Source organism: Chiloscyllium plagiosum, unplaced genomic scaffold, assembly GCF_037043375.1.
Source record: "Chiloscyllium plagiosum isolate Xiang-an unplaced genomic scaffold, Cpla_swu_hap1 HiC_scaffold_10, whole genome shotgun sequence".
NCBI classification, from domain to species: domain Eukaryota; kingdom Metazoa; phylum Chordata; class Chondrichthyes; order Orectolobiformes; family Hemiscylliidae; genus Chiloscyllium; species Chiloscyllium plagiosum.
The window spans coordinates 26,202,529-26,218,023 of NW_028270148.1; the positions used below are offsets into that span (position 1 = coordinate 26,202,529).

General features: G+C 43.1%; 1 protein-coding gene across 6 annotated transcripts in view; it reads right to left on the reverse strand.

The window, feature by feature from the left end:
• Window positions 1–15,495, reverse strand: part of mtr (5-methyltetrahydrofolate-homocysteine methyltransferase) — a 78,633-nt gene that overhangs the window by 43,159 nt on the left and 19,979 nt on the right. For 3 of the 6 annotated variants that reach the window (XM_087991227.1, XM_043695559.2, XM_087991228.1), the window contains 5 exons: window positions 13,378–13,457; window positions 8,330–8,442; window positions 7,616–7,756; window positions 6,106–6,291; window positions 3,295–3,474 (listed from right to left, as the gene is read on the reverse strand). In XM_087991227.1, coding sequence (XP_087847353.1) covers window positions 3,295–3,474; window positions 6,106–6,291; window positions 7,616–7,756; window positions 8,330–8,442; window positions 13,378–13,457 — 700 coding nt within the window. Of the gene's footprint in view, window positions 1–3,294; window positions 3,475–6,105; window positions 6,292–7,615; window positions 7,757–8,329; window positions 8,443–13,361; window positions 13,458–15,495 lie in introns of those variants that run through there. The other 3 variants (XM_043695563.2, XM_087991230.1, XM_087991231.1) reach the window with 3 other exon arrangements.

The window sequence follows — 15,495 nt, forward strand, 5'->3', positions numbered from 1 at the left end:
TTCTTCCTCCAGGCGTCTGGTGGTGAGAGAGCAGCGGTGAAGGAGGCCCAGGATCTCCATGTCCTCGGCAGAGTGGGAGGGGGAGTTGAAATGTTGGGCCACAGGGCGGTGTGGTTGATTGGTGCGGGTGTCCCGGAGATGTTCCCTAAAGCGCTCAGCTAGGAGGCGCCCAGTCTCCCCAATGTAGAGGAGACTGCATCGGGAGCAACGGATACAATAAATGATAAGGGTGGATGTGCAGGTAAAACTTTGATGGATGTGGAAGGCTGCTTTAGGGCCTTGGTTAGAGGTGAGGGAGGAGGTGTGGGCGCAGGTTTTGCAATTCCTGCGGTGGCAGGGGAATGTGTCATGATGGGAGGGTGGGTTGTGGGGGGGGGGGGGGGGGCGTGGACCTGACCAGGTAGTCATGGAGGGAACGGTCTTTGCGGAAGGCAGAAAGGGGTGGGGAGGGAAATATATTCCTTGTGGTGGGGTCTTTTTGGAGGTGGCGGAAATGTAGGCGGATGATTTGGTTTATGCGAAGGCCGGTAGGGTGGAAGGTGAGCACCAGTGGCATTCTGTCCTTGTTACGATTGGAGGGGTGGGGTCTGAGGGCAGAGGTGCGGGATGTAGACGAGATACGTTGGAGGGCATCTTTAACCACGTGGGAAGGGAAATTGCGGTCTCTAAAGGAGGCGGCCATCTGGTGTGTTCTGTGGTGGAACTGGTCCTCCTGGGAGCAGATACGGCGGAGGCATTGGGAATACGGGATCGCATTTTTGCAAGAGGTAGGGTGGGAAGAGGTGTAATCCAGGTAGCTGTGGGAGTCGGTGGGTTTGTAAAAAATGTCAGTGTCAAGTCGGTTAATGGAGATGGAGAGGTCCAGGAAGGGGAGAGAGGTGTCAGAGATGGTCCAGGTAAATTTAAGGTCAGGGTGGAATATGTTGGTGAAGTTGATGAATTGCTCAACCTCCTCGCGGGAGCACGAGGTGTCGCCAATGCAGTCATCAATGTAGCAGAGGAAGAGGTGGGGAGTGGTGCTGGTGTAATTACGGAAGATCAACTGTTCTACGTAGCCAACAAAGAGACAGGCATAGCTGGGGCCCATACGTGTGCCCATGGCTACCCCTTTGGTCTGGAGGAAGTGGGAGGATTCAAAGGAGAAATTGTTAAGGGTGAGGACCAGTTCGGCCAAATGAACGAGTGTGTCGGTGGAAGTGTACTGTTGGGGACATCTGGAGAGGAAAAAACGGAGAGCTTGGACGCCCTGGTCATGGCGGATGGAGGTGTAGAGGGATTGGATATCCGTGGTGAAGATGAGGCGTTGGGGGCCGGGTAAACGGAAATCTTGGAGGAGGTGGAGGGCATGGGGTGGTGTCTCGAATGTATGTGGGGAGTTCCTGGACTAGGGGGGATAGGACAGTGTCGAGGTCGGTAGAGATGAGTTCAATGGGGCAGGAGCATGCTGAGACAATGGGTCAGCCAGGGTGGTCAGGCTTGTGGATCTTGGGAAGGAGGTAGAACCAGGCAGTGCGGGGTTCCCGGACTATGAGGTTGGAAGCTGTGGGTGGGACATCTCCTGAGGTGATGAGGTTCTGTATCGTCTGGGAGATGACGGTTTGGTGATGAGGGGTGGGGTCATGGTCGAGGGGGCAGTAGGAAGAGGTGTCCTCGAGTTGGTGTTTGGCTTCAGCGGTGTAGAGGTCAGTGCGCCAGACTACCATTGCGCCCCCTTTATCCGCTGGCTTGATGGGGAGGTTGGGATTGGAGCAGAGGGATTGGAGGGCTGCGCGTTGTGAGGGTGAGAGGTTGGAGTGGGGGTAGACAGGTTGAGGCGGTTAATGTCCCGGCGGCAGTTAGAAATGAAAAGGTCGAGGGCAGGTAATAGGCCAGCACGGGGTGTCCAGGTGGATGCAGTGTGTTGGAGGTGGGCGAAGGGGTCCTCGGAAGGTGGGCGGGAATCCTGATTGTGAAAGTAAGTTTGGAGGCGGAGGCAACGGAAGAATTGTTCGACGTCACGGCGTGCATTAAATTCATTGATGCGTGGACGGAGGGGGACGAAGGTGAGTACTTTGCTGAGGACTGACGTTCGTCCTCAGTGAGGGGGAGGTCTGGGGGGATGGTGAAAACTCGGCAGGGCTGGGAGCTGGGATTTGGTGTGGGTGTGGAGCTGGGAGTGGGGGCGAAACCTGTAACTGGAGTGGGTGTGGTGGTGGGGGGAATGGGGGTGGAGTCATGAGCAGGGGTAATGTTCCCCTCGGGGTTCTGGGGGGTGGGGATAGTGACAGTAGGGTCTGTGGGGGGGGGTGTCAGCAGAATGCAGGTGAGTGGCGCTGGTGGGGGCAGAAGTGGTGGTGACCACGGCAATTGGGGTGGCGGAAGTCACTGAGCGTGTGGCTCAGGGGCGGAAGTGATGTCACGTGTGATGTATGAGGAATTGTGAGGGGCGGAAGGTCCGTGACTACCTGGTCAGGTCCATGCCCCCCCCCCCTACAACCCACTCTCCCATCATGACACATTCCCCTGCCAATGCAGGAATTGCAAAACCTGCGCCCACACCTCCTCCCTCACCTCTATCCAAGGCCCTAAAGGAGCCTTCCACATCCATCAAAGTTTTACCTGCACATCCACCCTTATCATTTATTGTATCCGTTGCTCCCGATGCAGTCTCCTCTACATTGGGGAGACTGGGCGCCTCCTAGCGGAGCGCTTTAGGGAACATCTCCGGGACACCCGCACCAATCAACCACACCGCCCTGTGGCCCAAAATTTCAACTCCCTCTCCCACTCTGCCGAGGACATGGAGGTCCTGGGCCTCCTTCACCACCGCTCCCTCACCACCAGACGCCTGGAGGAAGAACGCCTCATCTTCCACCTCGGAACACTTCAACCCCAGGGCATCAATGTGGACTTCAACAATTTCCTCATTTCCCCTTCCCCCACCTCACCCTAGTTCCAAACTTCCAGCTCAGCACTGTCCCCATGACTTGTCCGGACTTGTCCTACCTGCCTATCTCCTTTTCTACCTATCCACTCCACCCTCTCCTCCCTGACCTATCACCTTCATCCCCTCCCCCACTCACCTATTGTACTGTATGCTACTTTCTCCCCACCCCCACCCTCCTCTGGCTTATCTCTCCACACTTCAGGCTGTCTGCCTTTATTCCTGATGAAGGGCTTTTGCCCGAAATGTCGATTTCGCTGCTCCTTGGATGCTGCCTGAACTGCTGTGCTCTTCCAGCACCACTAATCCAGAATCTGGTTTCCAGCATCTGCAGTCATTGTTTTTACCTTGTTAATCTTATGTACACTCACCTTTATAATTGAAGTAGCCTTGATAAAATTTTCAGCATACAGACTATGCTCCTCCATTCCAGTTCCAATTGTCAGTATATTTGGATCAAATATTATATCATTTGGATTAAATTTCACTCTGTTCACAAGCAGCTCATAGGCTCTAGTACATATTTCCACTTTATCATTAGTTTCAGTTGCCTAATGAAGGAACACAAACCATAGTTATGATTTCATTCTGTTTAATCTCTAACTGTTCTGCTGTCAACTGACATACATTAACTTGCAATAATTAATTTACAGGTCTATAATTTCTGAACATGATCATATAGTATCTTTCAAGTTATAACTTTAGAGACTGTGATTTTTTTTATTTATAAAGGTATGATAGCTTCAGTGTCAAAATGCTAACTTGCATTTTACACATTATATAGGTATTGTTCCAAATTACCAACGGCTGCCTCACATATGCAGTCACTTCCGTACAATGTTTTGGACCATTTCACATGGAGATTATAAAAAGCAATTGAACCCCAAAAGAAATACTCTCGGATTTATGGCTGTAATACCACCAATGTTGAGCTACAGATAGCTTTATGTCTAATTGATGAGAGACATGCTGAAGTAAAGCATTAATAGCACTAAATTTTCAGAGATGGTGCATTTGTATGTAGTTGAGGACAGAAACCAAATGGGCTGTAAACTCTGGATCTTCTGAAACACTGCACCCTGTAAAGCAACTCCCATACCTACCCATCCCAAATACTGATGGCACAACATTTCACAAGAGTGCAAAAATCTTCACTTAAAGTTGCAGTTGTATTCCTGAAAATCATTACTTTAAATCACACTTTCCTATTAAAACCAATGTAAAATATGTAATGAGGATCTGTCGGACCTTCCTTATATAAAAAAGTATTTTGTATTTAAAAGGTGAAATAATTTAAATTCATAAATGAAAGACATATTTTAACTTTATTAAGTTAAGAGCATAAATTTATATTTATAGTACTTCCTGAGCCAATCTTGTTTCTCTACATATCAAACTGCATATCACCACCAATACTCCCACCCTGGTCCTGGTCACTTCCCCTACCTGACTCTCCAACCTGCAGCCTATCTCCATCCTCATCCCTCTGACTGTGAGCATGAACTCAGATTAGAGGCGAGAGTAGGAGGAGCAGATTTGACAGTCATTTTCTAAAAAAGATGAATTGCATAAAGTCCAAGTGTATACTTTTACAAACTAGAAGCTCTGCCTTCTAATCAGATCTGAATCTTGAACGGCACACATACTGGCGAGAGAAAGACAAGAGGATGAATCAGGGAGAGAGAGAGTAGTCAGGGAAATTGACCACACTTGGAGAGTCAGGGAGTAGGAGGGGTCACAAATTGGAGAGATAGGATGGGGAGTGGCCACAAGTTGAAAGGTCAGATATGGGGCAGGGCTGAAGAGTTGAAGATCATGGATGAGAAATAGATGCAGGTTGTGGATATGTCACAGTTTGGGGGTGTATTCAAAGGAGAAGGGCAAGGAATGGAGAAAGGCTAAGTCAAAGGGTCAGCAACTGGGAGTGACTAAAGGGCCTCAAGTCAGAGGGTCAGGGACAGGAAGAAGCCACAAGTAGGTGGATCAGGCATGGGGAGAAACCTCAAGTTGCAGGGTCAGGAACAGGCAGAGATAAGATAGAGTTTTGGGCAGAGAGAGGAAGCCACCTAGAGGATTGCAGAGTGGAAAAAGCTGCTTCAATATAACACCAATTGGGTTGCATGAGATTTGTTAGGCTGGCAGGAAACAATGTTGAAATGAATCTTGCAACATTAAACAAGATTACAGACCCTATTACTTGACTACATTAAAAGGGGAAACAATGTTAAATGGGGCAGTGTTGAATGGGGACTTATGGTGTGCAGTTTGATGTAGTAATGCATTTTGCCACTAGATGTCATCCTCCTCCTCAGCATAAACTTCATGGACAAAATTTATGCTGATGTCGGGTTTGCAATATCGAGGTTCCAAAATGTTCCACAATAGCCCCTTGTGCCACCCTCCATCTGACTTCAATTACGTGGTGATAACCCTTAAGCAGCCAATTAATGGGCTCCCCTGCCTGACCTTAATTTTGAGGCCAGTGGGTGAGGTCAGGGATATAGCTGGAGACCTGGCAGGTCATCCAGTTGAAGGATGGAAAGGCAGTGAGAGTATTCCTCTTAATTCCCTTTCCAGATAAGGGATCATTCCTCTCCCAACAAGGTCAGCGCTAGCTGGGTGCAACAGTCTAATATACATCAATCGTCACTCTCCTTGGCCTCTACTCCAATCTCTTCTGCGAGATCTCAATGTTTACCATCAACCTGGCACCAGGACTTGGAATCATAGAATCAAATACAGATTTTCTGGCCAATCACACTGGCTGGCAGCTCTCTAAGGTGACACCACCTGCCTGTGCAAGGCAAGAATCTTGATTCCAGCCAGTTAATGCTCTATCACCTACAAACTTCTGCTCCATATTCCAATAACAAATGTTCCACCAACTTCAGCAGGCAGAATATAATTTCCCCTCTCTTTTATCTTACTTTAATTTCTTGAATCCTGAACTGAGATCCTGATAAATGGAAATGATTATGAACAAATTTCTCTTGAAACCATAGTGTAAGTTGATAAACTACCATAAAATATTCATTAACTTCTTGACCTCAAATTAGAGAATAAAAGTAAAACTACATGATAATAACTCAATGCAATTTAATAAGCTAAAGTTAAATTCAAGAATTGCTGGAAAATGCAAGGAAATTATAACTATATGTTGCTGTTTAATTCAACTCTCTTACCTGTCCTTTCTCATCAAATGCCATTATTACGACAGCAGCCCCAAAGCGTTTAATAATGTGTGCCTTTTCCAGAAAGTCTTCCTCACCTTCCTTCAAACTGATGCTATTCACAACACACTTGCCCTGGCAACACTTCAAGCCCGCTTCAATCACAGCAAAATTAGAAGAATCAATGCACAATGGAACCTTTGACAGAAAAAATATATACTTACTGTTAGCCCAATTTGTTTAACAGACATAGAAGCATAGAATGGTTACAGCACAGGAGGCGGCCATTCACCTTACTGTGTTCATACTGGCTTCCAACAAGTGCAACTCACCTAGTCCCACAGAACTGACTTTTCTCTGTTGCTCCATAGCTCTGCTATTTGTTTCTCTTTAGATAATTACTCAAATCACTTTTGAAAGTCACAAGAGAATCTGTCTGCGCATGTTCTCAGGCAGTACATTCTAGATCCTAACCGCTTGCCACAGCATGAAAAAGATTATTCTCATGTCATCATTGTTTGTTTTACCAGTTGCTTTAAATCGGTGTCCTAATGGTTTTCAATCCTTCAACCAATGGGAACAGTTTTGCCTTATCTTCTCTGTTCAGACCTGTCTTAAGTTTGAATATGTCTATCAAAATTTCTCAGTTTTCCCTTGTCCAAGTTCTCCAGCCTCTCCCATCTGTTGTAATTGGAATTCCTTATCCCAGGAATCACTCAAATCTGTTCACTGTCTCTAATGCCTTCACATCCATCCAAAGTGCGGTGTTCCAGAACTGGACGCAATACTCTACATGAGCCTGAATCAATGTTTAATACAGTCTTATCATAACTACTTTGTTTTTGAACTCTAATCCACTTATTAATTAAGCCAAGGATGCTCTATGCTTTATGAACATCTTTCTCAGCTGGTCCTTCCACTTTCAATTATTTGTGCATCTATACTCGAGATATCTCTGCTTTTGCACTGCTTTTGAATTGTATCCTTTATTTTGTGTTGCCTATCCTTCCTCCTCCTACCAAAATGAATCACTTCATACTTCCCTGCATTAAATTTCATCTGCCGAATGTCTATCGATCAGTTCAGAGATGCTATTACACACCTCTGGACCAGGTGGGACTTGAATTCGGCATTCTGACTCAGACTAACACAGCACCACAAGAGTCCTCATCATTTTAAGTTTTAACAATAGTAAGATTACGCTTACGGAAACAACAGGGACAATTAACATTTATTAATGTTGAGAGAGCATGGAATGCGTTGCCAGCAGCAGTTGTGGAAGCAAGGTCATTGGGGACATTTAAGAGACTGCTGGACATGCATATGGTCACAGAAATTTGAGGGTGCATACATGAGGATCAATGGTCGGCACAACATTGTGGGCTGAAGGGCCTGTTCTGTGCTTTACTGTTCTATGTTCTAACAGTTCAAATACAGATTCTGGTCAAACATCTGTCTTTCTTTCATTATTTTACTGCTTATTTCTAGAGCAATAATTGCTTTTGGGGGATTTTGTACAAACCTTGGCAATATCTGGTTCTGTTGCTACAAGGTTACAGAATCTGGTCATAGCACTCTTGCCATCTAACATTCCATCATCCATGTTGATATCCAGGATCTGGGCTCCCATTTTTACTTGTGATTTTGCTACATTCAAGGCTTCCTACAAATTAGGATTAAAAGACAGTTAAACAACTACCACTTAGTCTTTAATGTTATACAGAAAATAACATGTCAACCCACATTTTCTTTCGAAATACCACAAATTTCACTACATTGTTTTTAAAATAAAATATTTTCCTTTGAATAAGATTTGTAATTTAAATCATTGCAGTTATAAAAATAGTATTCTTCAGATGCAGTTACAATGCAATATTTGCTCGATGTTAAGAGTACAAGGTTACGAAAGCAGTAGTTTAATTCCAAATCAGATCCAGTGCGAGCACGAAAGCTAGGTAGTGCAAGATGTATCCCAGGGTTTGTCCACTGGATGACCAAATTTATACAGGTACAATAAGATCTTCCTCCTACACCACCTAGGATGTGTAGGTATAACAGTAATCCATGTATCAGACAAAAGTGAGATTTACACTAATTCCTCCTTCCCTTTTGCATTACAATGTTGATGTTCAACCACCTGATTTCTCGCAGTTTGAGGCGCTATGGATTTATAAAAACTGAATTAAGCATTTAAAGAACACAAATTTACAGCAATGAAAGTTAAAATGCACTTTACCTCATAATTACCTGCCATAATAAGTTTCGCAAAATTTCTAGACCCTGCCACATTGCAACGTTCTCCAATATTGACAAAGTTGGTATATGGTCCAACTTTGAACGGTTCAAGACCTAAGAAAAAAAAAGACATAAAATAAATTCGAACAGCTTGTTGAATGTATTCGAGGCAGAGTAGAATAACATAGAAAAATTAATGCAATAACTGTCATGGTTACTGTTGTGCACCACAATACGAATCAAATGCACCTTGAAATTCAATGCATTTACTTCTAACTACTAACATTGAAGCAATACACATTCCATCGACTCATTTGGGAGCCTTACGTAAAGCATCTAGCGTGCTCTTGTGGTGCAATCTGGACTAGAAAGGCTCAGGTTCAGTCCCACTTGCTCCATACGTGTGTAATAACATCTGAACACATTAATTAAAAAAAATAAATTAAAGCGACCTGGCTGCTCCGGTGGTAAGTTTTCTTTTTATTTACTTGTGAAACGTAGGCATTGCTGGCTAGCCAGCATTTATTGCCTGTCTCCAGTTGGCCCTTGACAAGGTGATGAGTGGCTTCTTAAACTGCTGGAGTCCACCTGGTATAGTTTGACCTACAATGCCCTTAGCGGGGGAATTCCAGGATTTTGATCCAGCGACAATGAAGGAAAGTTGAAATATTTCCAAGTCAGAATGGTGAGTAGCTTTGATGTGAACTTGCAGATGGTGATGTTGCCACGTGTCTGCTGTCCTTGTCCTTCTAGATGGAAGTGGTTGTGGATTTGGAAGGTGCTGTCTAAGGATCTTTGCTAAATTTCTTCAGCACATCATGTAGATAGTACACACTGCTGTGACTGAGTATCAGTGGTGGAAGGAGTAGATACTTGTGGAAGTGTAGTTAATCAAGCAGGCTGCTTTGTCTTGATGGTGTGAAGCTTGAGTGTTGTTTGAGTTGCATCAATCTAGGTAAGTGGGGAGTATTTCACCATACGCCTGAGTTGTGCTTTGTAGATGATGAACAGGCTCTTGGGAGTCAGGTGGTGAGTTACTTACCACAGTATTCCTTGCCTCTGACCTGCTCTTGCAGCCACTGCTTTTGTATGGCAAGTCCAGTTGAATTTCTGGTCAATGGTAACCCCAAGGATGTTGATAGTGGGGATTAATTGATGGCAACACATTGAATGTTAAGGGGCAGTGATTTGATTGTCTTTTTTTGGATGTTATGGACCAAACCAAACCCCTTCAAAATATAGCAAGGAGATAGCCTGGACCATAACTTTTATCTTATTTTTCAGACAAGCATAAGGCACTGCATCCCAGATGTGATTCAATTAGTCACACCATTAGACTTTAAGCAAAGCACACTTTATTCTTACTCTACAGCTATAATATAATGAAAAAAGAATTGGTATAACCTTAACTCTATTGGAAAACTTAACAGAATAATAGATTATTTAACTATGAAACAGCAATTGTTGCAATACAGTAACTTCCCATAAACACACCGTTGGCATAGGCAAATTCAGTAAAAGAGATTGTCTTGCATGCGGTGGTTCTGCAGTCCAGGAGGAAAAGAACATCAAGAGAAAATTCTGACAGAGTGGTGTATGGCAGTTTCCACAACTAAACGGCAAACACTGACAACTAAAGTTAAACTTTAAAAACCCTGCTTCTGTGGGAGCCTGATTCCACCCATTCTTGCTGCTTCTGTTATGCTAAAAGAGAAATGGCCTCATAAAAGCTTTAATTTATTGGCTTAGGAGAGACTATTTATCACCTCTGGCTCAATGCCTCTCTTCGAAAACAAAAATAGTTCAAAATACATCTCTTAAATCCATAGTATCGTCAGATAGACATGGTCATTGCCTAGCATTTTTAAGGCGCAAATGTTACTTGCCACTTGCCCAGTCCAAAACTGGAAATTTCCCAGATCTTGTTGCATTTAAACAAGGACAATGTTAGTATCGGAGGAGTCACAAATGGTGCTGAACATTGTTCAATCGTCAGCAAACATCCCCACTTCTGACCTTATGTTGGAAGAAAAGTCATTGATGAAGCAGCTGAAGATGATTGGATCTAGGACACTACTGAGTCACACTGCATGGAACCAGACTCTTCTGTCGAAGATGTTCAAGGTGACCAAATTTCCCAAATTAAACTAGTCCCACTTGCCTGCATTTAGCCATATCCCTCCGAACCTTTCCTATTCATGTACCTGCCCAAATGTCTTTTAAATGTTGTACCTGTACCTGCATCTACCCCTTCCTCTGGCAGTTCGTTCCACATGTGAACCACTCTCTGAAAAATTTGCCCCTCAGGTCACTTTTATATCTTTCTCCTCTCACCTTAGAATATGCCCCCTAGCTTTGAACTCCCCTACCCTAAGGAAGAAATCTTCACCATATCTATGCCCCCTCATGATTTTATAAACCTGTGTAAGGTCACCATTCAACCCCCTACGCTCCAGTGAAAGAAGTCCCAGCCTAACCAGCCTCTCCCTGGAACTCAAACCCTCCCATTCTGGTAACATCCTTGTAGATCTTTTCTGCACCCTCTTGAATTTGATAATATCCTTCCAATAGTAGGGTGACCAGAACCGTACACAGTAATCCAAAAGTGGCCTCACCAACATCCCAAACAACCACAACATGACATCCCAACACCTTTACTCAATGGTCTGAGCAATGAAGGTAAACATATTCTTTAACACCCTGTCTATGTGTGACACAACTTTCAAAGAACTATGTACTTGAACCGCTGAGCCTGTTTGACAACACTCCAAGGCCCTCCCATTAACTGTGTAAGTAATGCTCTTGTTTGTCTTAAAAAAAAGTAACACCTCACATTTATCTAACTTAAACTCCAACTGCCACTCTGTGGCCCATTGATCAAGATCTCTTTGTAATCTTAGACAACCTTCTTCACTGTCCACTGTACCACTGACTTTGGTGTCATTGCAAACTTACTAACCATGCTTCTTAAATTCTCATCCAAATCATCTATATAAATGAAAAGCAACAGTGGACTCAGCACTGTTCCATGCTGGTGACAGCTTCCAGTCCAAAACATAACCCTCCTCCACCACCACCCTCTGTTTCCTACTATCAAGCAAATTTTGTATCCAATTTGCAAACTCTCCCTGAATCCCACATGATCTAACTTTACTAACCAGTACTATGAGAAACCTTGTCTAATGCTTTACTAAAGTCCATGCAGACAATGTCGACCACTCTGCCCTCATCCATCTTCTTGGTCACATCTTCAAAAAAAAACTCAACCAAGTTGTGAGACACAATCTCCCGTGCACAGAGCTATGCTGACTATCCATAATCAGTCCTTGTCTCTTCAAATGCAAGCAAACCCTATCTCTCAGAATCCCCTCCAACAACTTACTCACCATTAATGTTAGACTCACTAGACTACAGTTTCCAGGCTTATCCTTGCAGCTTTTCTTCAATAAAGCCACAACATTATCAACCCTTCTTTGGCACCTCACGCATGGCTGTAGATGATACAAATCCTTGAAGAGTATATGGGGAGTAGGGACATTCTTAAGAGGGAAATCAGGAGGGCAAAACAGGTTTGAGATAGCCTGGCAAAAAATATTAAAGATAATCCAAAGAGATTCTACAAATGTATTAAGAACAAAAGAGCAACCAGGGAGAGAATAGGCCCCGTTAAAGATCAATGAGCCAGTCTATGTGTGGAACCACAGAGATGTGAGAGATACTACTTGAATACTTTGCATCAGTATTTACTATGGAGAAAGACATGGAGGCTACGGAACCCCAGGAAATAAATATTAATGTCTTGAAAACAGTCCACATTACAGAAGAGGAAGTGGAGGTCTTAAAAAGCAGAAAGATGTATGAATCTCCAAGACCTGCTCAGGTGTATCCCAGGACGTTGAGTGTGTGCCAGGTATGACTCCAACCAATGGAGAGTATGCCCCGATACCCACTAATTCCAGCTTTGCTAGGGCATCTTGATGCGATACTCAGTTGAATGCAGCCTTGATATCACAGTCACCTCACCTCTGGAATTCAGTTCTTTTGCCCATGTTTGAACCAAAGCTGTAATGAGGTCAGGAGCTGAATGGCCCTGGCAGAATCCAAGCTGGGTGTCACTGAGCAGGTTATTACTGGGCATGTGCTGTTTGATAGCACTGGTGATGACACTTTCCTTCACTTTACTGATAATCGATAATAGACTGATGGGACAGTAATTGGTCGTGTAAGATTGATCCTTTTTCCTTTGAGTACAGGATATACCTGGACAATTTTCCACATTGTCAGTGTCAGTGTTGTAACAGTACTGGAACAGCTTAGTTAGGGGAACGGCAAGCTCTGGAGCAATAGCCTTTAGGACTATTGCCAGAATGTTGTCAGGACCTGTAGCCTTTATAATGTCCAGTGCCTCCAGCCATTTCTTGATATCACATGGAGTGAATTGAATTGACTGAAGACTGGTATCTGTAATGCTGAGACCACTGGAGGAGGCCGAAATGGATTATTCACTTGGCACTTCTTACTAAAGATTGAAGTGTCTCGAACTCAGAGTCAGGAGGCCCAGGTTCAAGTTCTACTTGCTCCAGAGGTGTGTAATCATGTGTTTGAACATGTTGATTAGAGAATAAAGCAGACCCAGAGATGAGTCTGCAGAATTATCTGTCCCAGATTGGGACTAGCGTAGGTACACAATTAGTGGCTCTATTTTAATGTTCAACAATAAACAATGCTCCTTTCCAATTGGATTTCTACGTTATTACACCCCATTTACACAGACTCCACCTCCAATCCTCTCTGGGACAGAAAAATTCAAACCATCCGTTGAGCAGTTTTGATGATGTCATTAACTAATAAGTGATTAGTGCTGGTACCTTAAGGCAAGCTTTTCTTCAAAGCTGAAACAGAATAAAAACTTTTGGTTTTTGTAATTGGTCTAATTCTTCAATCAGCCAAAGTCCGGGGTTTCCTGCCTCTCCAAATGTAGTGTAATTGAATGAGACACAGATTGGTTAGTATTTATATATAAGCATACTAACCTGTTCATCTATTTACCTGACAGTAACAGGAAGTCTCCAAAAACAGATGGAGGAGGAATTCTAGGTCTACATTTTTGGACTGCTTCTGCTATTGCCCTAAAATAAGATGCATAATATTAATCAAATAAGAATAATACATAATTATGTAGCATTTACAACAAAGAAATGAGTATTTTGGCTGGTATTTAAACTCCATGCAAGGATCATTCCACCACCCCCTCCAATCTTTTTTAAATCAAATCCCATTAAGATATCTTCATATTTCTTCCTCTATTTGGCTTCCCTTTAAATAGATGTATGACTTTCTCCTCAATATTCTAGTTATTCCTTGGGTAAAGAAATTTATTCTGAATTTCTTATTGGATTTTTTTTTAAAGTGATGATCTTACATTTATGACCTCGAGCTCTGGTTTCCCCTGCAGGACAAAATACTTACCCCACATGTATCTTATCAAACCCTTGCAGAATCTTAAATATTTTTATCAGGTTACTTCTATAATTTTTCTTGAGAAGAGATCCCAAAGCTGATTAGATATATCTTTTTGGCACCTGCTCCAATGACTCTATTTTCTTTTCAAAGATCAGAACTGCTCCTAGTACTCAGTCTAGTCTAACCAAAGTTTCAAACAAATTTGTCATAATCTCTCTCTTGTTTCAGTACACTCCAAAACATGAAATGTAGTGTTTTGCTAGTTACTTTTATAGCCTCATCACACAGTGTTACTACGTGTAGCAACTTTTACAACTATATCTCCAAAACCTTCTGCTCCTCTATGTAATATAGATATGTTTTTCAAAGTATATGGCCTCCTCACTCTCCCCCAAAATGTACCAGGAGTTGCCATTCTTCCATTTGTGGCAGAAATGCATTCACAGAACTTTGAGGTCAGATAGGATCATCTGCGGCATTCTTTTTATTGGCTGAACAAGCTGATTCTGGAAAGAATAAGTCTATGTCAAGTGTCATATGTGAAGTTATTCCTTTGTCTGAATAATCTCTGCTAATGGCTTGTTTGCAGGGTTGGAGTCAGCTTTGCAGTATCTGAAACCACATTTCATTGCAGCAGATATCTTCTGCCCCACAGCCTGTGTTGCCATTGGCATCGACTGTTTGCTCATCTTACTTGTCATGATTGATGTGGAAGGTTTCCATATTTCTTTTGGCAGCATCCTTGAATCTGAGCTTTGCGCCCTCTGCTGGTCTCTTGACAGGGAGTAGATCTCTTGACAGCAACTCTTTCGGGTTGTAGTTATCTTTCACCCTATTCACAAGCCTAAGCCAGTGAAGCCTTCTTGTCTTGAGTAGACCAAGCAAATATAGCACCTCATACCAGTTTACCATGTAGCATCTTATTGAAGGTATACGGAAAGTCCAAATAACATGCCTATCTCATCATACTTATTTACTGTTACTTCTTCACATAAATCACTAAGGTTGGTCAAACATGACCTCTTTTGAAACTTGTACTAACACTCTTTTGACATTTTGTGTCTTGATATTTCCTATTCAGTAAGGATGACATTATTTTTGATTTGACTTGATCCATTACTGTCTCATGTACCAAGGTATAATGGAAAGTGTTGTCTTACGTGCATTACATGCAGATCATAGTAGAGGGGTGCATCAGAGCAACAGAAAAACATGGAGAAAACAACATTACAGCTGCTGAGAAAGTAGGGAAGAAGGAAGGAGGGAGGGAGGGAGAGATTAACATTAAAGAGTTCCATTCAGAAATCTGTTAACAGCGGGGACGAAGCTGTTCTAGAACCTATTTGTATGTGTATACAAACTTTTTTTATATCTTCTGCCCAATGGAAGAGGGTCAAAGAGAATAAAACTGGATGGGAAGATCTTTGATTATGCTGGCTGCTTTCCTGATGCATTGGGAAGTATAGACGAAGCCAATGAATCGGAGGCTGGTTTGCATGATGGACTGGGCTACGTTCACAACTCTCCGTAGAGTCATAGCGCTGTACAGCACAGAAACAGATCCTTTGGTCCAACTCGTCCATGCTGACAAGATATCCTAAAGTAATCTGGTCCCATTTGTCAGCACTTGGCCCATATACCTCTAAACTTTTCCTATTCATATACCCATCCAGATGCCTTTTAAATGTTGTTAAATTGTACCAG